The following is a 24,821-nucleotide window of genomic DNA, read 5'->3' as shown; positions in this document are numbered from 1 at the left end:
GGGTAATAGGTCAACAATTTTGGTGAAGATTTTTTAAAAGTCTGTGCTATAGGGGCAGCTAGGTGGCACAGTGGATAAAGCACCGGCCCTGGAGTCAGGAGTACCTGAGTTCAAATCTGGCCTCAGACACTTAACACTTACTAGCTGTGTGACTCTGGGCAAGTCACTTAACCCCAACTGCCTCACTAAAAAAAAAAAAAAAAAAAAAAAAGTCTGTGCTATACAGGACTCATGATGAAAAAGGCTCTCCAAATCCAGAAGGAAAAAAAAAGAACTGTGGAATATGGATGCAGATTGAACCATACTATTTCTTTTGTTTTTGGTGCTGTTGTTTTTCTTTTTTGAGGTTTTTCCTTTTTGCTTTGATTCTTCTCTTATAACACGACTAATGCAGAAATAGGTTTAATGTTATTGTACATATATAACCTATATCAGATTACTTGCTGTCTTGGGGAGGGGGGAAGGGAGGGGAAAAATTTGAAACTAGAAATCTTATAAAAACAAATGTTGAAAACTATCTCTACATGTAACTGGATAATAATAAAATACTTTTATAATTTAAAAAAAGGTAAATATCTTTTCTAAAAGCAAAAAAAAAGTATATGCTATACAGTTAACCTATACAATTATAGAAACTATTCATCCCTTCTGTGTTATTAGCAAGTATAACCTGCTCAATTCTAATTAGCTTTACAGGTGCTTTTTACTCTACCAATATCCTTTCCAGTTTCCTGGTAAATATTTGTTGGGAAATAAAAAGGAATGGCAGGCTTCAAAATATATTTTGAGAATTGGGTACTTTTAAAAGTATAAACTGGGCAGGAGTGTCAAAGGTAAAAAACAGGTACTGGGGTATAGTTTTTGATCAGACTTATTTCAACATATGCAATTTGTCCCCTTTTTAGGGCTTTCTGAAGAATGAAAAGGACAATGCATTGCTGTCTGCCATTGAGGAGTCCAGAAAACGGGTGAGTAAGAAAGCAGAACCCCAAAGGGAAATCTGTTTTGAGAGACTCAGCATATACTGTCACTAAAGGAATTTTGATTTTAGCTATGGAGAGTCAGTGTCCTTTAACTCAGTTATTTTATTTTTCCCCAATTACATGTAAAAATAATTGTTAACATTCTTTTTTTTTTTTTTTTTTTTTGCGGGGCAATGGGAGTTAAGTGACTTGCCCAGGGTCACACAGCTAGTAAGTGTCAAGTGTCTGAGGCTGGATTTGAACTCAGGTACTCTTGAATCCAGGGCGGGTGCTTTATCCACTGAGCCACCTAGCCACCCCCTAACATTCATTTTTAAAACTTTGAGTTCCAAATTCTCTCCCTTCTTCCCCTCTACCCTCATCCCCACCCCCCACCATTAAGAAGGCAAGTAATTCAATATAGGTTTATTTACATGTTGTCATGTAAAACATTTCCATATTAATCATGTTATAAAAGGAAACATAGACCAAAAAAACGCCTAAAGAAAAATAAAGAAAAATTTTAAAGTATGCTTCATTCTGTATTCAGACACCTTCTGTTCTTTCTCTGGGGATGGATAACATTTTTCATTGTTAAGTCCTTCGAAGTTGTCTTGGATCATTGCATTGCTGAGAATAGCCAAGTCATTCACAACTGATCATCTTACAATATTGCTGTTACATTATACACAGTACATTTTACTTAGCATCAGCTCATGTTAGTCTTTCCAGGTTTTTCTGAGAGCATCCTGCTCATCATTTCTTATAACATAATAGTATTCCATCATAATCACATACCACAATTTGTTCAACCATTTCCTAATTGATGGTTATCCCTTCAGTTTCTAATTCTTTGCCATCAGAAAAAAGCGGCTTTAAATATTTTTGTACATATAGGTCCTTTTCCTTTTTTGTGTTTTTGCTTGTTTTGTTCTTTTTGAATACAGACCTAGTAATGGTATTGCTAGGTCAAAAGGTATGCATGCTTTTATAGCCCTTTTGGCATAGTTCCAAATTGCTCTACAGAATGTTTGAATCAGTTTATATCAGTTATTTTCTACTAACGGAATTTAATCCAGCCACAAAAGATCTGTATATGTAAGGAAACATGTTGCTTTCACTTGGGAAAATATGGTGCTTGGGAAAATACTGTGTTTATAAATCATGCTAGTTAACTATATAGATAATGACTGAAATGGAAATAAAGACCTGTTAAATTATTTGCTAAGTGGAAAGACCAAAAGATCTTTGAATTCTATATCTATTACTGGGTATATACTTCTGTAGTCAAGGGAATAATTGAATTCCTGTTGAAGTACCAGATCCTGAAAAGGTCCAATTTAAGGAACTTTTTACCTTTTTGGTGTCATGGACCTCTTTTACACATTAATATTTTTAAATGCATGAAATTAAATGCATAGTATTTCAAAGGAAGACAATTATAGTGAAATAAAGGTATCAAAATATTTCTTAAAAACAAGTCCAAAAGTCCTGAGGTCAAGAACCCCTGATTTTAAGGGTTTTCTTAGCATCTCTTTCTATTAAACAATATATCTTTTTTATTACTCCTTTTTAAACTATTAGTACCTTCAAGTACTTCAAATGTAGGCTTGGTACTGAATTCAGTAATAACCCAAAATAGACAGATATGACTATTAAAATTCTCTAATGAAAGTAGGGAAGAGAATATTTATCACATCTAAGTTATCTCTAGTTATTTCCAATATACATATTATTTGTATCTGTTAAGGATCCAAGTGAAATGAATGAAGGAACGTCACGTATCATTTCTGAAAGTTATATGTACAGACAAAATGATACTTAGAGATTTCCAATAAAGTATCCCTTGCTTCTTTCTTTGTGGTCTGCCTTCCTTTTTTCCTAACTATAAATGTACTTATTTTGAAAAGTCCATATTAAGATGATTTGTGGTGTTGAAAATACCTAATACATGTATTGTGGCGCTAACAGATAACATTGATTTGAGCTGGCTCTCTATAGGCATATAGTCGGGTTTGTCTTAATTAAAGATATTAATTTAATAAAATTAAGTAATTTAATAACAAAATTAGTTATCAGCAAGTTCTTAAAAAGTTAGTACTTTGTTATTACTAGAATGTAGATTCTAACTGGATTCATGCCTCCAGAATAGGGAAAAATAATTCATTCTTTGAATCAAATTTCACCAAAATTTGATGGAATTAAATTATGATTGTTAAATGCCACCAAGCCTTATTAATTCATTTATTCTGCTGAATGTTTTTCTGCATTTGGCAGTCTCCAAACATTGTGCCATACTGAGACTAAATGTGCAGCCAACCAAAACATTTAGTGACATGCTACAGTGCATAACATGTGCATATGTGTTTGTGTGAGACACATTCCAGTCTTGTAAGTTGGCCTGGAGGGAGAACTTTTGACTTGTGCAGAAGATATTAAGATGCTGAAAAGCAAAATTTCTGTCCAAAACAAAGGTGAATATATAGCTGACATTTCAGCAAGTGGGTAGAGGGGAGATTTCATGCTAGAGTAACTTGCCAATATCATGTTGAAATGCCAAGAAAACCGACACAAATTATAGAACCACAAATGTGCTTTTCCTTTTAATGCATCCCAGCAAAAACAGAACAACCTTACCAGAACATATGCAGAGTTCCCAGAAGTCAGCAATAGCACAATAATAAATTGGCGTTGAGTCAAAACAGGTTACCCTATTCCTTGAGAAAAATGGGGGCCCAAGTACCCACCACCTGTTCTTTACTAAGTTGCCTAGTATGCCAAGTCTCTTATACTATATGTAACATAAACTGTCTTTTATTTAACATAACTTGAAAGCATCCTACTTCCCTTAACTTTAGTGTAGCTTACATGTTTGCCTTAAAATTTCTTATAATTACCTTTGTTTTTGTCTGTGGTGCCTTATTTTTCCCACCCTGTGTTATCTCTCTCCTCCCTTTTAATTTGTATTATTATGGCAGCCTTCCAATTTCTCTTTCTCTCTTCTCTCATGGGCTTCTTTTCCACTTGTTTCTGCTAGTCTAACCCTCCTGCTTCACCTTATTCTTACGTTTCCCCATCTCCTATCCAGTTAATGGTGGTATCAGTAAAGCTCCTCTAGCTATCTCATTATCCCCTCTTGTTGATATTCTTCTTTACATTTAATAAGGATTCATAGAGGGTATAAAAGAGAGGTTAGATTAAGGCATGTATGTGAGTGATCTTCCTTGGTTATCGCCTGAATTAGAAGTACTATCTTTGATGTAACTGAAATCAGGGGGTTGGGAAAAACATGGACAGTCAGGGAAGCAAAGAAGAGAATTGATTTTTATTGATAATTGAAAGCTTCTTAAATGAAATTTCTTGTCATTTTCACACAGATTGCTTAGTTGAACTACAGTAACGTCATGTCCAATTTGTAGGATTCTGAGCTAAGAAACTGTCTTTCTTAGCCTTGTATAAGGGTCTGTAAAGTCCAGTGGCCTGCTAAATTTTTAGGGAATTTTAGTTCTTTTAGAAAAGGGAAAAGGATCTTGGCATTTGGGGTTTTGTTAGGATGCTTTGCCACTGCCTCTGTCTGTTACATGACCGTAGCTTTCCCATTTTCTTCTCGATTGATTTCTCTGTGGGATAGTAGATTCCCATCATTATCAATGTATATATTCTACTCAATCAAAATTCACAGTTTGGGTACAAAAGAAATTGCCTAAATTAGAACAGCTTTGCCATTTATTTTTATTAGCCAAAAAACTACTTTTTAAGTGAGTAACCTTAATGGTCTCTTAATTGCCTTTTCTGCTCTCTCCTGTTTCTCCTCCTACATGTCCAACTGTTCCTTCTCAGTTTCTTTTGCTGAATTTTCATCCAGATCATGCTCCCTAAAGGTAGTTGTCCCCCAGGGCTCTGCCCTGGGCCTTCTTCTCTTCTCCCTCTTTACTTTTCCTTGGTGATCTCATCAGTTCCTGTGGATTCAGTTATCATCTCTGTGCTGATCATTCTCAGATCTACTTATCTAGCCCTAACCGCCAGTCCTTTATCTCCAAATTGTTTATTAGACATCTCAAACTAGATGTCCTGTACATATCTCAACTTAAGCTTGCCTAAGATAGAATTTACTATTTTCTCCCACAAACCCTTCTCTCTTTCCAATTTCTCTTTTATGGTCAAGGGCACCCCCATCTTCCCAAGTCACCTAGACTTATAACCTAGATGTTATCCTCTGCTCCTCACCCCACCCCCCCCAAACTGCCTCCAAATCTTGTCATTTCTTTCTTCACAACACCTTTCATACATGTCCCTTCTCTTCTCTCACACTGCTGCCCCCAGCTCGAGCCCTTGTCCCCTCATACCTGCATTGTTACAATAGCCTGGGGCCGGGGTATGGAGTGGGGAGTGCCTGCCCTCAAAGCTTCCCACACTTGAGTCTTTCCTCCCCATAGCTGTCAAATTTGTCTTCCTGACACTCATGTCTGATCATGTGTTCCTCCTTTCTCCTTCTCCCCTTTTCTAGGCAATACCAGTATCTCCCTGTTATCTCCAGGATCAAATATAAAATTCTATGGTTTTTTTTTTACTTTTAAAGACCTTCATAACCTGGTCCTTTCCAGACCTTTTCAGTTTCTTTTGTTTTAATCTCTTCTGTGTCCTGTATAAAGCAGTGACACTGGCCTTCTTGCTGTTCCTCATATAGCACACTCTAGCTCCTAACTCTGTGGCTTTTCATTGGTTGCCTCTCATTCCCAAAATGTTCTCCCTCCCCACCTCTACTTCTTAGCTAGGTGCCCCAGTAGATAGAGTACTGGGCCTGGAATCAGGGAGACCCAAGTTCAAATCCTGCCTCAAACACTTACTGGCTTTATGACTCTGGACAGGTCACTTAACCTCTGTCTACCTCAGTTTCCTCAACTGTAAAAAGGGTGTAACAGTAGCACCTACCTCCCAGGGTTATTGTGAGATTCAAATGAGATAATATCTGTAAAATGCTTAGCACATGGTAGGCACTTAAAGAATGCTTGTTTCCTTCACCTCTTCCTAGGTTTCCTGATTTCCGTTAAGACTTAGCTCAAATCCTACCTTTTTTAAAAGGACTTTTCCCTATCCTCTCTCCTTCCTACTTCACTGCTAGTGGCTTCCCTTGCAGATTGCTTCCCATTCATATTGTATGTATTTTATATTAATATATATTTATTTATATATTGTCTCCCCTATTAGAATGTGACCTTCTTGAGGGCAAGGACTGTGTTTTTGCCCTTTTTTGTATGCCCAGTGCTTTAACACAGTGCCTGGCACATGGTAAGCACTTAATAGATGTTTGCTGAAGGACTATTCAAGGATTCTTATTGACCAGCAGACTGAGAAAGAGAATGAATACCCACCTATTTCTTATAATGAGCTGGACTTCCCTCAAAGACCAGAAGTGCCACATTATTAGCTATTTTTTGTGAATGCTAATAGCAGGTTTCAAAAACTACACAGCATGCCTCTCCTTGAGCTCCCTCCTATTAAGGCTCTGCCTTGGGAGATCTGCCCAAAGAAAGGTTCCAAGTCAAAAATGCTCTGGGCTTGACTCCTGGATTGATAGGGACCTCCTGTGAATCGAGTAGGAATTGTTCAGTCTTATGGACTATATCCAGGGCAGTTGCTCATGCCTCAAAACAGTCCCTCCATGCAAACTAATGTGCTTCCTCTCTAGCTGTACTTGTTTAGGCAAAGATCATGATGGGGGAATATTCAGCACTGTAACATGTCACCCAGGTTACTCTATGGAATGATTCCATTCTGCCTTTCTCTTAGGGCACAAACAACTAAATAGGAGTCCGATTTTTCAATTTGTGATTATAGTTTTTTCTGTGTCTGTAATAGACTGATTTGAAGTCATATTCACTAATTATGTAAGTAAATCAAAAGCAAACGTGTAACATCCCCCGAGCTGCTTCTTCTTTAGTATTTGTTGTCTTTCTCTTTTTCACATTTTAACAAATATTGAACCAAAACTAAACTTCAGAGAAAAGGCAGGATAATCGTTATGTCTAATAGTCTCACAAAAGCTTGTGTATAAATATATTATCAGTATAAATTATCTATGTTGCCAAAAAATAAAGCAGGCATTACTAACAATCATTCCCTTGGTGCTGCCTAATTAGATGCCAATCTGATTCTAAATGAAATAGGTTTTTGAAAAGTGTATTTAAGCTGATAGGAAACCTGGTCTGCCAATTAGAAAATAATAGGTTGAATGCTCATGGTACAGTATGTTTCTCTATAAGTGCTTTAATTTCCCCTTGGTGTTTATCTTTTCCTTCTGTGTGCCTGTGCTTTTTGGCAGGAGAGTTTGCAGTGACACTGACAGAGGTAGGGTTTGCCAGACATACAGTAGTGGATCTGAGTAGAACATTTAGTAACCTAATTACAGAATAGTCTTTATTTTTTGTCATGGGTTCACTTCTTCCTATGAAAAGGCTGCTGTGCGCCTCAGAGAATCACTTGTTAACATTTTTTAGGTTTATGTTTTACTACCTGGCATTCTTAGAATCATAGGCTTTTGGAGGAGGGATCATAGAGAGTTGAAAGGGACTTTAGAGGTGGCCTAGCCCAACATCTTCATTTTACAGATAAGAAATTGAGGCACAGAGAGGTGAAGTGACTTGTGCAAAGCCACATAAGTATTAAGGGGCAGAGTTGGGATTTGAACCTAGATCATCTATCTCTAAACCCAACCAACTTCCTGGGATGTAAATGAAAGGAATGGATAGAAAAAAGTTAGGAAAGGAGGAGGAAGAGAGCAAGGCATATATTTTCTGACACAGTGAGTGTGTGTTATGTTCACTTAGTGGCAAAACTGGGACTATATTGTGGCTCTCAGCCCAGTGCTTCTTCTAATGGTTTTCATATCATACAACTGCCTTCATTACTAATTGTGTAAATATAACCATATCTTTCCATTTCATTTGAATTTTTTCTCTTAAATTCTTCCTTTATAATCATATTTGAAAGCAAATCATTTTAAGATTTTTAAAGGGAGGTTACTTTCCCTTTACTAATGGAGAAACAGTAGCCTGGGGTTTTTTGGGGGGGGTATTTCTTCTGTGCTTTAAAGAAAATTCTTTTGTTCTTTGCACGTTAGATTCATTAACATCTGTTTGTTTTGTAGACTTTTGGTATGGCTGAAGAATATCATCGAGAGTCAATGCTGGTGGAATGGGAACAGGTTAAACAAAGGATTCTCCATACACTACTTGCTTCAGGAGAAGATCCTCTTGACTTTACACAGGAGAATGAAGTAAGTCTAGTCCACAAGAAATGTGTATAATAATCTCTTATATCAACAATATTAGAGCCAAAATCAAAGAAATATTTAGCTTAAGGTCATTTTGATAGTTACCGATATGTGTCTATGTATGTGTGTGTATAAATATATATATATATGTAAATGCGTCTCAGGAGTTTTGAATAATAAATAAAAATTATTACAGTAGTTTTCATTTTAGGCCTCTAAGAGTTTGTTACTAAGAGTTCTTTGTTTATCTATTTTAAACAGACCTATGTTATGGGTGATCATTGTTCTTATCACCATATTTTGGGGGAAGCATATACATAGTAGAAGCTATATTAGTCAGTATGACTCAATAATGCCAGCTTCCATTTTGTAATTCTGACCACTACAGTCTAGATCAGAGATGCCTAAATGGCAGGTCATTTCATAGTATCTAGCTTACAGAGTAATTTTGTGCAGCAAATAAAGTCACCTAGTTTCTAGAAATCTCTTCCCATTTAAAACTTTACTTTCGTTTGAACCAGTCCCTAAGTAAAAAGATGGAAAAGCTAAAGGCATTAGGGAATGGTCCATATACAATCTTAGACCATGTTTCCTTGTCAAATGATGTTCCAACCAGAATCTTCAAAAAAAAAAAGTATTAAACCTTAACCAGCCCAATTTTTCAGTTTTACTTCTTCATGAAGCTAGGCAAATAACTAGAGCAATTTACTGCACCATGAACTTCATTTTTTAAAATGGTGTTAATAGGCTGTGGTCTGTAGTGGGATTTGGAAATAATTAAAAGTTGTTAATGAGATGTTCTTTTCTGGTAGCTCATCTCTTAAAAATAGACTAGTCTACTTAGCAGACTATTCTTTATCAACCTAAGGAGTCCCATTGGACAGTATTTTATCGATGCTGGTAATACACTGTTTTGTGACCTCCCAGCAGGGTGGATAACATTGCTGTCATTCTAACATATCATGTGAGTGGTACTTATTCCAGATTAGCCAAGATAATAACACTTTCTGCCAACATGGACCTCTGGTCACTCCACTAATGTAATGAAATCCTTCTAGATTGTAGGAAGGGTAATGTGGCACATAGGCAAAATGCTGTATAGGCTTTCTTTACAGCAATATTTTCCATCTTACTTAAAAGTCTTTAGCTATAGACCCCCTTGGAGATAGGTGGTGTTTTTCCCTTTATGTTTAAAATATCATGAGGCATATATAACCTATATCAGATTGCTTGCTGTCTTGGAGTGGGGGAGGGAAGGGAGGGAGGGAGAGAGAAAAATTTAGAACTAGAAATCTTATAAAAACGAATGTTGAAAACTATCTCTACATCTAACTAGAAAATAACAAAATACTTTTATGATAAATAAAATAAAATATCATTAGGTAAGAAGAGAAAAAAGAAAGCAAGTATAATTTGATATCTGAAATGTTCTTCCAGTCACATTGTTCTTAGGAAAGGGGTAACTGAGAAAAGAGTAGTTTTCAATGAGAAAGAGAAATTACTCTTACTGGGGCAGACCTGATCATTGAAGGAAAATGTCAAAATTTGAGTACTTTAATAAAAAAAAAAATGGTGTATACAAAAAGTGAGGGAGGGGAGGGGAAGGAAGAAACGTGATAGAATTTGAAATATCCCTCCCTGCCAAGCTGTTGTATAATTGAAGAGCAAGAGGCCATTCAGTCATATCAGAGGCCGGCAAGTTTTAATAAAGGAAATGCTTCAGTAGCATAAAGTTAATTTGGGAAATTAATTTCCTCAGGATGTCATCAAGGAAAATGGTATAATATGATTGTTAAAGGAAGTTCAGTAATTTTATGGTCATTAATAACTTTTATAGGGTGGTCTGAATAAAAATCTCATGCTTTAGAATTAAAAAATGATAGCACCTAGTTAAGCACCTCATATGCTTCTTTGGTTTCAGTATTTGATTATGACAAACTCATTATCTGGAGAAAGCAAAGAAGAGGCATGTCAAAGATCACATTGGCTAGCTGACTCTATCTAAATTGTTTTTATCATATATGATAAATATGCCTTTTTTTCTTGAACACCGAATTAGCTCTTCTCCATTTAGATTCATTCCTGTAGCTCGGTGTTTGCTTTTGCGTTTAGAGTCTATAATGAAGATAGTAAAGTTCCTTCCTCTTCCAAGTTATGAAAAAGCCCAAGAGCAGGTTTCTTATTATTAGCCTATGATAGACTTTGTATCATTTCAAGAATGTTTTAGGTCCTGGAGATACTTTTGTCTAACCTTCCAAAGTACATTAACTGTTTATAATGTTCTTTATCTAACCCTCGGCCTGCAAGTGATTCTTTAGAAATCTGTTTGAGTTAAATGGCAGGCACACTTGAACTGGAGACAGAATCCTAGAACCTTGGATTTGGGAGTGACCACAGAGGCCATCTAGTCTAACCTAGATCAAAAATGACTTCTACCACAATATACTTGAGAAGTGGTCATCCAGCCTTTGCTTACAGAACAGATAATCCTTACTCCCGAAGTAGTCAATTCCACTTTGATGTAGCTAACTGTTTAAAAAAAAATTCAAGGGGGCAGCTAGATGGCACAGTGGACAAAGCACCGGCCTTGGATTCAGGAAGACCTGCTTTCAAATCCAGCCTCAGACACTTGATACTTACTAGCTGTGTGACCCTGGGCAAGTCACTTAACCCCCATTGCCCTTGCAAAACAAACAAACAAAAAAATTCATTATGTGAATCCCAAATTGGTATCTCTTTGGTATAATGATATAGCACTGGACTTGAAGTCAAAGGACCTGGGTCAAATACCAGCTCTGTTACTATCTGTGGAACCTTGGACAAGTCATTAACTTCTCTGTGCCTCAGTTTTGTAATATGTAAAATTAAGTGGTTGGACTAGATGACCTCTAAATCTCCTTCCAGCTCCAAACCTATGTTCCTGTGATCGACTGCTGCTCATACTTTTGCCCTCTGGGACTTCGTAGAATGAATTTAATCACTTTTCTATATGACAATCCATCAAATACTTGGAAATCACTATCATGTTTTTTTCTTCTTCAGACTAATAGCAAAATTTGTTCTTTTAGTCAGTCCTCATGTGGCATAATGTCAAGGCCCTTCACCATCCTGGTTGCATTCTTCTAGATGTGTTTCAGCTTTATAAAATGTGGTATCCAGACCTAAACTTAATACTCCAGATATATTCACACACTAGGGTAGAGTTGACTGGGACTATCACTTCCCTCAATTTGGATGCTATGTCCTTTTTAATGTAGCCTCAGATCACATTAACATTTTTGGTTATTGTATCACAGTGTTGCCTTTTATTAAGCCAGAAGTCCCTGCAATCTCCAATAGATAACGAATGGTTCGTTGTACCTAACCCCGTCCTTTGCACCCAGTAAGGACACTTAACAAATGCCTTTGAATTTACATACATTCATAATGTAGAAGTTGCTGCAAAGGAAAGAGGCAGATTTGCCTTTAAGCAGGAACTTAAGACTAATTTCAGATGACAGTTCCAAAATCCAGTGAGTGCCTAGTTTAAAATGAGATAAATTAAAAAGACAGAGCTTTAGCCTTTAATACTTTATTTGCTATTTGATAAACTAATCTTTCCACAGATTAGGAAGGGGCCTTAGAGGTCATGTAGTTAAACTCCTCCCCACTGCATAGCTACTCTAACCCACTCCCCCCCCCCTTTTTTTTTTGATTTGAGGAAATAAAATCCCAGAGAAGTTATGACTTGGCCCTATTCAAACTACTAGTTAGTGGCAGACTTTTAGTTAGAAACCAGTTCCTGATTCCCAATCCAAAATGACATTGTTAAAATAGTATTCCTGGGGGGCAGCTAGGTGGTGCGGTGGATAGAGCACCGGCCCTGGATTCAGGAGGACCTGAGTTCAAATCCGGCCTCAGACACTTAACACTTACTAGCTGTGTGACCCTGGGCAAGTCACTTAACCCCAATTGCCTCACTAAAAAAAAAAATAGTATTGCTAAGATTTTTTAAAGGAAGCTGCCTCCTATAGTTTTATAGATAATGATTTCTTATAACTTATTTGCTAGTTTTATTAGTTTTTTTTTTTTCTTGGAGGATAAGAGGAAGAGAAAAAGAATAAAAGAGCATGACTTCTCTATACTACCTTTAATCCCTCACCATATTCTGTATATTTCTGAGCTCTTTCTTCTTTAGGTGAGATGTTTTGGTAATTAGGTCAGCTCTGTTAGTTTCTACCCATCTATACATTGCCTGAAGACTCTGTTTTCAAACTGACCTCAACCTTTACATTTATCTCATAGTTTGGTACTTTCCTTCCATCTTCACTAAAGAGTGCTGCCTCTGCCTGCCATTTCTAGTATATGGCTCTCTTCTCCTGTCATTCTCTTCTATGCCTCATTTCAGGCACCACTGCTGTGAGAAACATGGATGGTGTTTGAAGCCATTATTCCTTCGCTGTGTGTTAGCACCCACCACCAAACCATAAAACAGCCTCTTTCTTTGGAATTCTGAAAAAAGTTTGCCCAGTTCCACTGCTCAGGAATGTTCTTCTACACATCCTGTTGATGAATAATGCATTTTATGTGTATGGAGCCTGGTACACAAGTAGAAAGGAAAGCTAATCTAAGGGCAAATGAAGGAGAAATGCTTTGGAAAACAAGAACATTAGGCAAAATTAATTTAAATGGAAATGTGAGGCTAGAAAAGCAACTACTTTTTAAATGAGTAATTTCTTGTATTGGATTTTTTTTAGTACTACAAAACACTTCTTTTAGCTATTCAGCAATATTTAACTAAAACAGACATATATGTTTTAGCAGATAAAAATCACAAACCAAATAAATACCATTCTTTTTGCATTCCCCCCCCCCCAATCCCATTTTGGTTTTTTGCTAGCTCTCACTACTTTAGGCGATCATATCGCCTTTTGAGTATAACTTTCAAATACTTTTTCACATTCCCTTTTGTAGCAGAGCATTTGACCTCGGTCTAGGATACATTACATTAATCTTTCACCCCTTCCTTCCCTACCTCCCACCATGTTTTGGTCTTGTATATGTAATATGTAATTAATACCATTTGTTCAAAATATCCAGCTCCCATTGTTACTGAATTGTAAACATTATTGGCAAATCCTTAACTTGAAATGCATAATCTCCAGATTCCAACAGATTGGGACTAACCCAGAAAATTCACGTTGTTTATAATAAGAACAATTACGAAAAGCATCGTGACAAAATTACTTGAGGCAGACATGAAATTGTACTCAAAGGAATTAAAAATGTAGGGACCAGACTGTCTATTATTAGGTATTTTTGTGGTGGAAAAATGAGGTAAGATGGATATTTCCAGGATGGAGAGATCAAAAGGCTGTGTAGGCCATGTTTTTCCAATATTCTTCTCTTCATCATTTTTCAGTGCAAGACTCATTTCTAGGGGCAGCTAGGTGGCGTAGTGGATAGAGCACTGGACCCGGAGTCAGGAGTACCTGAGTTCAAATCTGGCTTCAGACACTTAACATTTACTAGCTGTGTGATCCTGGGCAAGTCACTTAACTCCAGTTGCCTCACTTTAAAAAAAAAAAAAGACTCATTTCTTAGGGCACTTTTTTATAATCTCAACTTTTTTTCAGTTTTCAATGTCCTGTGATAATTACTATTCCTTGAACATTTACCCCATGTGATTATCATCATCCAAAACATTTTGAATTTTATCTTAAATCCTCATTCTGTAAAATGAATATTTTAAATTACATCATTTACTGGAATTGGAAGATTTTAGAGTTGGAAGAGGAATTAAAGGTTCAGAGGGTTACACTGACCAAAGCCACATAGCTAATTAGGGGGAAAGCCGGGCTTAGAACCCAGATTTCCATTACGTAATGTTGCCTTTGAATTTAATCTTTTTGTGACCCCCAAAGTCATATGTTCACCCTTGTTTCCTTTAAATAAAACTATCATGGTTTTAGGATTTCTTTTTTAAAAAATTTCATGAGGCCATTCTTTCCACAATAAAATCATTATTAATCATTTTCTTCAAATCTCTTAATTGTATTTTCGTTCTTAGTTTGCCTTTGAGGTACTTCCTTCAGTCAGCACTTCTATGGTAGGTCTGGGTTTTTAACTGCGTAGCAAATTGCATAAAATTAATGTCCACTGTGACTATTCCATCTCGTGTATTTGTTTCTCAGCATTAAATTCTACTTAATTTTTTTACTCCATTTTCTGAATTTTCTTCTTTTCATTTATCTGTTTCTTTATTAGCAAAGATAATTTACTTGAAGCATTTACTGTCTTGTGTGTTCTCGGTTGTAACATGACCTTGCCAAAATAATTTTCAACATAAAAACGTTCCAATTCAGATGGGGGGTGGGGGTGGGGAAGGGAGGAAGAATTGTGTGTTGAAGGATTTTTTTGTTTGTCTGTTTAAATAGCTTGCCAGAAATACACTTTTTAATTACAGATTCTAGTATGTACTTTTCAACTAGTCAGACGTTCATTATTAAAAGTAACAACCACAGTGATATTTTAAAATCCTTTAAAATGGCAAAGGAGAAGAAATATTGTGATTCATAGAAGGAGTCTTTGTTTGTATAACAATCCCAAATCACACAACTTCCTCTGACTTCCGTGTCCAAGGAAAACTTCAGTGAATGATGATAGTCATCTAAATCCAGAATTACCTGTGATAGCTATGTAGTTTATCTAAAGCAGCCTAGAGAGAGGTTGCATAGTAGTAGTTTTTCCTTCACATCTGTTTCCCAGGAAACCTGCCTCAGCAGCTGCTTTGTTCTCAAGAACAAAGCATTTGTCATTTTTGAGGAGGGCTCAAGGAATTTTGCCTTTGCTTTTGGTTCAGTGTGGAAGTTACTGTATTTGAAATGTATAACTAACATCCCTAATAAGCATTATTTTGATAACTGTAGTAAGTTACATATAACGTTTAATAAATTATGCGTTTTATCGTTAGGAAAAATGACTTATGTGTTTAACTTTTCACGTGTCTCAGTCTCCTGACTAGATTGTTAGATTCTTGAAGACAAGGACTATATTTTATTTCTTTGTGCCCCCCACTATGGCCAACACAGTGCTGTGGAAATACAGCAGATATTCAATACCCAAATTGGACTGATTTAATTGATCATAATTCTTTAAAGCATCTGAGTGCCAAAAAATGAATCAGCAACCATTGCCTTATATAAGACATAGATTAGAAATATGTTTGTGAACATTGGTGCTTCATAAACCATATTTGCCACACTATCTTGACATAATTGATGATGTTAGCTTAAACAGAAAGACTTAAGCTTTATTATAGGCACAAGGGAAAAGATGTTTACTGAGGGAGGATTGCTTGAGGTCTAAAGAGAATGTTTGAAATAGTCTTATCTCAGAAATACCCAGTTGAGATACTAATAAGTCTGACAAAGTTTTCTGTCCTTTTCAAGACAATCAAGTGCCATATAACCTTATAATTTAGGCAGGGAAAGTTGCTTTTTATCTAAACTCCTCAAAGCCATCCTTTGAGGGAAGGACGGAATAAAAAAAATCATAAATATGCACTTTTTAATATCATTTTAACTTGGTGTCCTTGACTGATTATTAATGTGTTTTGACCTATAGCCAAGTTACATCAGTGATTTGGGACCTCCAGGCCGAAGCTCTTTAGATAGCATTGAGATGGCTTACGCCCGCCAGGTAAGTCTGATGGCCATTGTTTTCACTGACAAACAAATTATTTTAAAATATCATATCTGGGAAAGGTAGTCTGGAATAGAGATCTGGCCTCATATGAGGATGCTAGCCATCCAGCTGGCTGTTGTGATCCTGGTTGGTGCCACATGTAACTCTAAATTGCAGAGCATATGCCAACATACATTGGTGAAGGGTTTTCTTCACTGAATGTTTTACCAATAAAAGAATATTTCTAATATCCCCCACCCCCATTTTTTCTAAATCTGGGAAAACAATGTGTGAAACCTAAGTGCTGTGAAAGAAAAGATGTTTCATGTTAAAAAAATAGAGAGAAAATAGGTTAAGAAAAATGACTGGTTTGGTTGTTTGTTTTATATCAGAAAATGAGTTATAGTCTTTTATTAAATAAAATCCTAAATAATTGGGAATCCTGCCAAACTTTCAAGGCCTACCTCAGTTCTTAAAAACAACAACAACAATAATAGCTAATATTTATATAGCTCCTACTATGTGCTAGCCATTATGTTAAGCACTTTACAAATATTATTTCATGTGATCCTCACAACAACCTTGGGAGATTGATGCTATTATTATCCCCATTTTACAGTTAAAAAACTGAGGCAAACAGATTAAGTTGCCAAAAGTCACATGGCTAATAAGTGTCTGAGGCTAGATTTGAATTCAGGTCTTCCTGACTTCAGACCCAGCACTCTACCTTCTCAACCACCTAGCTGCTTCATTAAGTCCTTCTTGTCCATTATAGGTCACAGTGATCTCTCCTCCTACTGAATTTATAGCCATTCATTTGGCTAAATAATTATTTCAAATATATTTTTAAAAGATTGTCTTGGTTTTCATTACCCAGAAAACTAGATTGATGATCTAAACTTGACAAAGTGAGTGTGGTCACTAAGTCAGTACTCAGTAAATATATTAATTAGCCAAGATGCTTAAGGAATTTGGAGGCTTTGCATAATGGAATTTTCTGAACAACTAACAGCTAAGCAGAAATTCTCTTTTGTTTCAATAAAAGCTGTCAATAAATATTTGCATAATTTAGTATTCAAAATGAAAACTTTCCCAGAATTCTGGTTATGGTCAAGAGAATAGATTTATTTACTTGATTGCCATTGTTGACTTGAAAAAAACTCTAAATGGATGATGTTGTTATGTTTTTTTAAATTCTCATTACAGTTATTTGATTTACCTTCCGTGTTTTTCACTTCCAAGTTAATTTACAAGAATCAGGTTAAAAAATTTTTTTTGAAGAATTAAGAAAACGTTTAAAGAATGTTTTTTTAAAAAGACAATCCTTGTCATTGTTGCTTTAAAGTATAAAGATTTCCTCCAGAACAAGTATAGCTCCAAGTTTAGAGTAGTGATCATTATAACATAACAGGATGGTCCACATAACGTTGCCCATTTGGCTTGAGCTTGTTACCATTATGTGTCTCTGGACTAGAAGGAAGCTAAAAGATTTTTGCTGCTGCTTTTTTGGATAAGCCTCCCTTCTGGTTAGCAGATGGTAGCAGGAGGACACATTTCTCCATACCCTATGCTCTCCTTTGATTCCTATCAGCTGAGACCAAAGGACGGCTAAGCCGAGGAGCCATGGAGTTGCCCACTGTGCTTCTCTCCCTCATTTCCCCTCTTTCCTCTGTACTCCCACTGTTCAGTTGGTGGGTGGTGGTAGGATGTCAGGTGGCCTTGGTGTGTCTTGGTGCTACTACTTATCAGCTCAGACATGAAACTGGGAAACTAGCTATAAGAAATCCTTCCTTAAGTGTGTTTAACTTGGCTGCCCTGAGTTAGAAAATTCGAATGAAGGTTCCTTTGGCCATTATTTGAAAATTTGCTTTAGATTTGGTCCAGAAGATTTTTTTTAAAGGGGAAGAATACAAATAGCACTGCTTACTTTGCTTTTGATAATTTCAGATTTATATTTATAATGAGAAGATAGTGAATGGACATCTGCAGCCTAACCTGGTAGACCTCTGTTCTGCTGTTGTAGAAATGGATGATAAGGTACTGACAAAGTGTTAGCATAAGTAGAAATGTATAATCTTGGTTTTTTTAGATGCGATTATAGTAACTTGCTGATTTGGCTGAAATCTCCTGATAATACGTTATATTTCTTGGATATGAAAATAGCTTTCAGGGGTTTTCTTCAACATTTCATAATGAAGATTAATGTGTTGTGATTCTGTTTTTGCTTTTCCTTTAATCTGTTTAGAAATGGCCTGTGTGGATTCTTTGCCACAATTGTTGCATTTTATTTTGAAGTCAGCCATTCCTTTCTGTTTTGCCTCATAGCTCCCCGACACTTGTATTGATGTGGAGCTTTCACAATTTTCCTCTTTTGGTAGACTTACTGAACTTGATTCAGATGATATATAGCCTGGTAAATGTTTTCTCAAGTTATGATCATTTCTCTCTGCTACTACTACTATTCTACTTACTTTTCCTACCTACCTTAACCCCTCCCTTTTCTCTTGGGCATCCTCTTCATTCCTACCACAATTCCACCACAACCCCACCACACCACCCCATCCCCCCCCAAAAAAAAGAGACTGGGGAAATAAGCTGGAAGCAAAACAAATATACAGAGAGACAGATGAATATGATTTCTTCTTTCCTTCCTTTAAAACAAAGTCTTTATCTACTCATCTGTGGCTAATTTTATCATAGTAAGTATCCTTAACTTTAACTACTAAACTTTTTTTTTTACAGCGGAAATTTGCTAAATGCTGAAAGAGATGTTTTAAGGATAGATTTAAAGACAGGAAGATACTCAGGGAGGGGGAATGTGTGGGTAGCACAAAGGAAAGAATGACAGGCCTCCTTTAATTGTGGGTCGTCAGGGGAAGAATCTTTGGTAAGGGGGTAACTGAGTAGAGAGGAAAGGTTGCTATGTAGTCCAAAAAGTATGGTTAGAGCAACAGCCCATGATGACTTCCTGGGAAGACAAAATACATATTATTTAGGTTAAATTCTTATTTTAGCCCTTGTGAAATCTGAATGACCTTGTAAGGACTGAATCGTAGCTACCTGAATTTTCAAACTCCTAGAGCTTTGAACAATTACAAATTTATTCACACTCTCTTAATAGATAACCCACTGAGATTCACTGTTCTTGTTACTTTTAAGGTCTTTTAATTATGGAGGTGGGCATGTTAGACAAGGAGAATAATTGATCCAAAAACTAGTTCTATTTGTTAGCTCACTGGAGAGTTGAGCTCAAAAGCCTTTAAAATCTGACAGAGGTAAATATTATATATCAGAGCAGCCAGGATAAGAACCTGTGGCTCTTCAGCAGACTAAATTAGCCTCTGTATTTCCTATTTCTTTTCAATTATATCCAAGTAACTTTTTTTTTCTAAGAGGGGAAAAAGTGCCATCTAAACCACAATGACTTCTTTAATATCTGCAGCATTTCCTTCTGATTTTGTTGTTCTTGTGCAGAATATTTCAGATATGTGGGCAATGGTGAAACAAATGACAGATGTGTTGTTGGCCCCTGCGACAGATGCCCTGAAAAGTCGAAGGAGCATGGAGGTACGAATGGAATTTGTAAGACAGGCTTTACATTACCTCGAGCAAAGGTAAGCTGGAGCCAACCACATGAGCCTTTAAGATCCTTTGTAATTGAAAGTTTTAAATATATATGTAATCTTCATATGGAATTTTTTATAGATGTGACCAGTTGTAATTTGGAGTAAATGAGGCTGAAAGACATTATGTTGTTGTCACAAATGGCTATTTACTTGGGCATCGCTCCATGATAGGAAATTGCATCAGTAAAATCATATAGTAAATAGAGAGGCCATTAGAACACACCTCTTTCTTTCTCATTTCCTTTTTTTGCCTTTCTTTTTTCCTCTCCCCTCCCTTCTTACAGTAGAGAGATGCTATGATTGTTATATTGTAATGCCTTGGACCATTTCCTAGTATGGTTCCACTTGCCCCCTTTATGCCTGCTTGTGCTCTTACAGCATTTTAATTAGACTGCTAACCCCAGCAATCTTACTGCCTTCAGACCATCGACAGGCCTGTGTACCCCTATTAAATCCCTCTTTAATCTTAATTTTCCTTTTGGCTACATCCAGTTAATCCCTGTGAGTCCACACTCCACATTTGATGTGCTGATTTCTTCCCTGCTGTTAATGCCAGTGGTTTGTACTAAGGTTTCTCTGCCACCTCCACAGCAACTTGAGTCAGTCATTTAGGGGGATTACGGTTGTGCTTTTGTCCCTTCACAATTGTCCACTCCATTAATAGGGGGTTGTGCCATTCATCCTTCATTGAGGACATTCAATTCAGCTCTGAATTAGCCAGCAGGGGTTGCCATAAGTGTTGCAACAAATCCTCTTTATTTCAGAGAGAGAGCACTGTGCTTCTCCCTGCTGGCTCAAGAAGAGAAGGCTGCTGAGTTGAATACACTCACAAAATTGCAACACTTTGCCACCGGGCCATGTAGGCTTGTGGCTGCTGCCTTATGATATTGTTTTCAGTGCATCCACTCTATATAAAATGATCTCCTATTAAGAAGTCATAATATTTTCCTGTGTAGAGCTGTGCATTCATTCAGAGGCATTATAGCATCGTACTGGTTTTTAAAACTAATATTTATTTGTTAGACCATAGATAAATAAGATAAACACATCCAATGCATTAGATAAAGTAACTATATTCTGCATTTAGCAAATTTCTCTAAAGTTCTATGTGGTGTTTTGTGTTACAAAGGGTTTATGCTTCAGTCCAAAATCCTTCACTAAGCTGTAGATGAATTATTTTGAAATAATCAATTTAAGTTTCATGTGTATTTCTTTTTCCCCACAATTTTCAGCACAGTAGAAGTAGTTAGCAATTGTCTGTTTTGATCGATTCTATACCATGTTGCTATCTAAAATGTGTAACTATATTAAAATGACTCTTTTCATGGGGGATGGGGAGAGGTTCAATTCAAATTAAGTTAAATGTCAAGTGTTGCAATATGTTTGTCCTTGAGTCATATATATTTCAGTGGGTGCTCACAGTATTTGTTGTCTGTGAACTTGCAAAAGATGGTAGCAAAGGATTTTATACCAGGCTTATATACAGGCCTGAAAACTCCTTTCAGGAATTCTTTCCATATGCTTGGTGAAGCATCTGGCCACTCTGGCTCTGCCTTTTTACTTAGAACACAAGCCTTTCACATCTGCACTGGTATTCTCTCATCATATCTTTACCACTTGCCTAAAAGCTTTTAAAATGATACCAATATGTCTCCTTTGGTTTCTATAGCTTTAATAATGAGATCCTATTTCTTAGTTTCTTTGCCTTTCCCCCCCTTTGCTTTATTCATCTCTTTAACTGAACTTCTTGAAGATACCTGGTGAACTGTCCCTCCATAATTTATTTTTAAATTGTATCTTGTTTTACCTAGTAGTTGATTGTGATCTTGTAAGGAATTTATTCTCACTTCATTGTAATTTTTGCAGTACTAATTAAGACCAAATTGGAAAAAAAAAAAGACCAAATGAAATACTTGGGATATTAGTACTTTACAATCAAATACCTTTTGCTGAGGCTAAAATGACAATAGTATGAATAATATAATTTTGTGTTTTGTTTTGTTTTTTGCAATAGATGGCAAAGTAGATGATTTTGGTTAGGTATCTTCCAGTGACTAGCTGTATGCTGTTTATTACCTCTGCAGAATCTAGAATTTCAGAAGGAATCCTAGAAATCATCCATTTCAACCTTCCACTCACAACGAAATCTCTTCAATATCATTGCTGACAAGTGGCCTTTCAGCCTTTGTCTAAGCATTTTTAGTGGTTGGAAGAGGGAGAGTTCATTATAATGCAGTCCATTTCGTATTGGAGGGTTCCGATTTTAGAAATTCTTCCTTATTTTGAGCCAAAATCTACCTTCCTATAATTTGTCCTAGTTTTACCCTTTAGAGCAACATAGAAAAATTCTACTCCATCTTCAAGTATTTAAAGGCAAAAATTGTATCATTCTTATTATTTAACAATTTTTTTAAAGGAATATCATTAATTTGGGGCTGTTCTTAATGACTTTTTCCTAGTTACAAAAATTATACACTTGTTACTGTTTTTGGTAATCTGCATCAAGCTCAGCTGGGTGGTGTGCCTGGTACTTACCAGCTGGTTCGAAGTTTTCTTAATATCAAGCTCCCAGCACCTCTTCCAGGACTTCAGGTACCTTAAATTTATTTTATTCCTTCCTCACCCCAGCAACCTCTAATGACTTTATTTAAACTGTATTATGTGTAATGATCTGAATGATGCCACCTACTGGAGACTTACTATAGGAAAGCTCCACCATGAGGAAAATGCCTCAGAGGGCAAGGCCATGTGGCTTTTCCTTGGCGTCAGGAAGTGACGTGTGCTCATGGGTGCTGTCTATCAAGGCTACCAGCCAGTCAACTGGAGGAGCCTCCTATTTTCTAGGAGGAGACAGGAAGGAGGAAAGAGGGCCTGCGTGGAGAGCTCTCTCTCTTTTGGGTTCCTGACTTGATGGTGGTGGCGGCGGCAGAGGACTTCACAGGAAATTTGAGGAAAGATAGGAATGCCAGGCTGTTGGAATTCTGTTCTCAATCTTTTTCTTTCTATTTTTCAATAAACCCTTAAAAACCTAAACTCGTTTTATCAGTGATTTTAGTCAGTTTCCCCCAAAACTGGGGGAACAGATTAGAATCCACATTTAGAATCTTAAATTACACATATGTAATAACCTGTATTTATCTTTATTATTGTTACCCTGGTAAGACTGAAGGGAAAAACAAGAGAATACCTGCTGTTTTAGGGAAAGAAGTTTTCTTTTAAACTTGTCTTAAAGTTCACCAAATATATTTCAACATGTTTAACTTTTTCATAAAATGGTTATTTCATATAAGTTCATTTTCTTTAAAAATGAACTGGGGTGGGGCAGCTAGGTGGCACAGTGGATAAAGCACCGGCCTTGGATTCAGGAGTACCTAAGTTCAAATCCAGCCTCAGACACTTTACACTTACTAGCTGTGTGACCCTGGGCAAGTCACTTAACCCCCCATTGCCAAAAAAAAAAATGAATTTAGGTATTTGACTTTCTGAAACAGTCTGACACATTCCAATGAAGTTTGGAATTTTAGACTTTACATGAACCTGAGATATTCCACAAAATGCTCATATTTCACCACACCATTTTCAGCCATGGAGCCAAAAAGAAACAGATTAGCCCGCAGTGCAGTAGTTTCCAAGTGCTTGATTGTAATCCCCATTCTACTTCAGGATAGGATTTTAGAGCTGGAAGGAAGATTAAAGGCATTTAATCCATCATGCTCTTCCCCTCTCCCCACTCTCATGTTACCACTGAAAAAAGTAAGGCCTTAAAAATGAGATAATAGTTTGTGACAGAATGCCAGTAGTAGAACATAAGTCTTCTGGCTCCATTTCCAGTGAGGAATATATGGTCAGAAACATATGTAATGCTAGAGGTTACCAGTAAGATATAACCCGCCACCCACTCCAATTTTTCATGATTCACCAGTAGCACTTCTTGTCAGTACCCCTTCCCTAATAACTTGGCCTTGCCTGTTAGCACATGCCAAATCTCACCCCCAATCATCAGTAAATCCATGCCTAGTGGTATTATAATCTGCCGGTTCTCATCCTTCCTCCCCCCCCCCCCAAAAGCTTTTCTTCCTCACTTTAGTTCTCTGTATGGTTTTCCCCACTGTGGTAGTCATATGACTCTTGGATAATATTCACAATAACCATTATCCAAAAGAGCCACACAACTATGTTGTTGCAGCCCTACATAATATCAGAACATCTCAAGAACCACTGGATTTTAACTTGAAATTATACCCCCAAAGTGATTCAACTATGTATACCCTTTGACCCAGTGATCCCACTGAGTATTTCTCCCCAAGGCAACCAAACATAAAAGTATATGCCAAAATATTCATAGCAGCACTCTTTGTGGTGATTTTTTTTTAAAAAAATGGAAACAAAATAATCATCCATGAATTAGAGAGTGGCTGAAAAACATTTGGCAGGTAAATGTAATGAAAAATTATAGTATAGTAAAGATGATGAATAGGAGTAATTCAGAAAAACATGGGAAGATTTATATGAACTGATATAGAGGGCAATAACAGAACCAAAAGAACAACATATTTAATGACTGCTGCAGTGTAAATGAAAAGATTCCTAAAAGAAGCAAAATTCTGAGTAAGCAAAACGCCAGTGTTGTCCCTCAAAAACACTGTTCCTCCTCATAACAGAGAGGTAGGCAGAATATTGCGGGGGGGGGGGGCAGTGAGGATTAAGTGACTTGCCCAGGGTCACACAGCTAATGAAGAAGTAGGCAGAATATTGAAGGCAGAATGTTTTATGCATTGGCAGATCTGGCTGTATTGGGCCTTTTGGCTTAAATGCTTTATTATATGGGGTGAGGCAGGGATAGGATTCATTATGGAGATGGGTGAAAGACTTTCTAGGAATGACTGTGATAGAATAACAAATAACATCAATAATTTTTTTAAAAGAAAGAAATAATACATAGACTTGGCAAAGGGCCATCTGCCTTATGGGTTTAAATAATGCTGTGAAGAATCTTTAATGATAACTCACAAGGACACTGTGCTTTAAAAAGCCTTTTGCTTGCATCTAGCCATTGAATTGGCAGTACAAGTAGTAGATCTTCACTTTAGAGGTGAGGAAACTGAAGCTAAAAACAAGTAGCCTACATTTCATAAACCTTGAATATTGAAGTCGGGACTCAAACCCAGGTCTTTTGCGTCATAGTCAATGGATTTCAGAGATTTTGTTTGTTCTGTATTTAACCCAGAAAAAAAAAATATGCCCAGTCAACATAATTATATTTATAAATAGAAAGATAACAAGATTGGATCTTCT

General features: G+C 36.6%; 1 protein-coding gene across 6 annotated transcripts in view; it reads left to right on the top strand.

Annotated features, from left to right (window-relative positions):
* The window catches only part of NUP93 (nucleoporin 93), a 136,614-nt gene that overhangs the window by 86,849 nt on the left and 24,944 nt on the right, over positions 1 to 24,821 (top strand). For 5 of the 6 annotated variants that reach the window (XM_043986541.1, XM_043986539.1, XM_043986542.1 and 2 more), the window contains 7 exons: positions 906 to 968; positions 8,110 to 8,238; positions 14,285 to 14,323; positions 15,841 to 15,915; positions 17,848 to 17,937; positions 19,375 to 19,514; positions 21,986 to 22,118. In XM_043986541.1, the coding sequence (XP_043842476.1) occupies positions 906 to 968; positions 8,110 to 8,238; positions 14,285 to 14,323; positions 15,841 to 15,915; positions 17,848 to 17,937; positions 19,375 to 19,514; positions 21,986 to 22,118 (669 nt within the window). The remainder of the gene's footprint in view (positions 1 to 905; positions 969 to 8,109; positions 8,239 to 14,284; positions 14,324 to 15,840; positions 15,916 to 17,847; positions 17,938 to 19,374; positions 19,515 to 21,985; positions 22,119 to 24,821) is intronic. The other variant, XM_043986540.1, reaches the window with a different exon arrangement.

The sequence above is a fragment of the Dromiciops gliroides genome, chromosome 2, assembly GCF_019393635.1.
Source record: "Dromiciops gliroides isolate mDroGli1 chromosome 2, mDroGli1.pri, whole genome shotgun sequence".
Classification (NCBI taxonomy): domain Eukaryota; kingdom Metazoa; phylum Chordata; class Mammalia; order Microbiotheria; family Microbiotheriidae; genus Dromiciops; species Dromiciops gliroides.
Note: the sequence above shows the minus strand (reverse complement) of the source record. Positions and strands in the feature narration are given on the sequence as shown.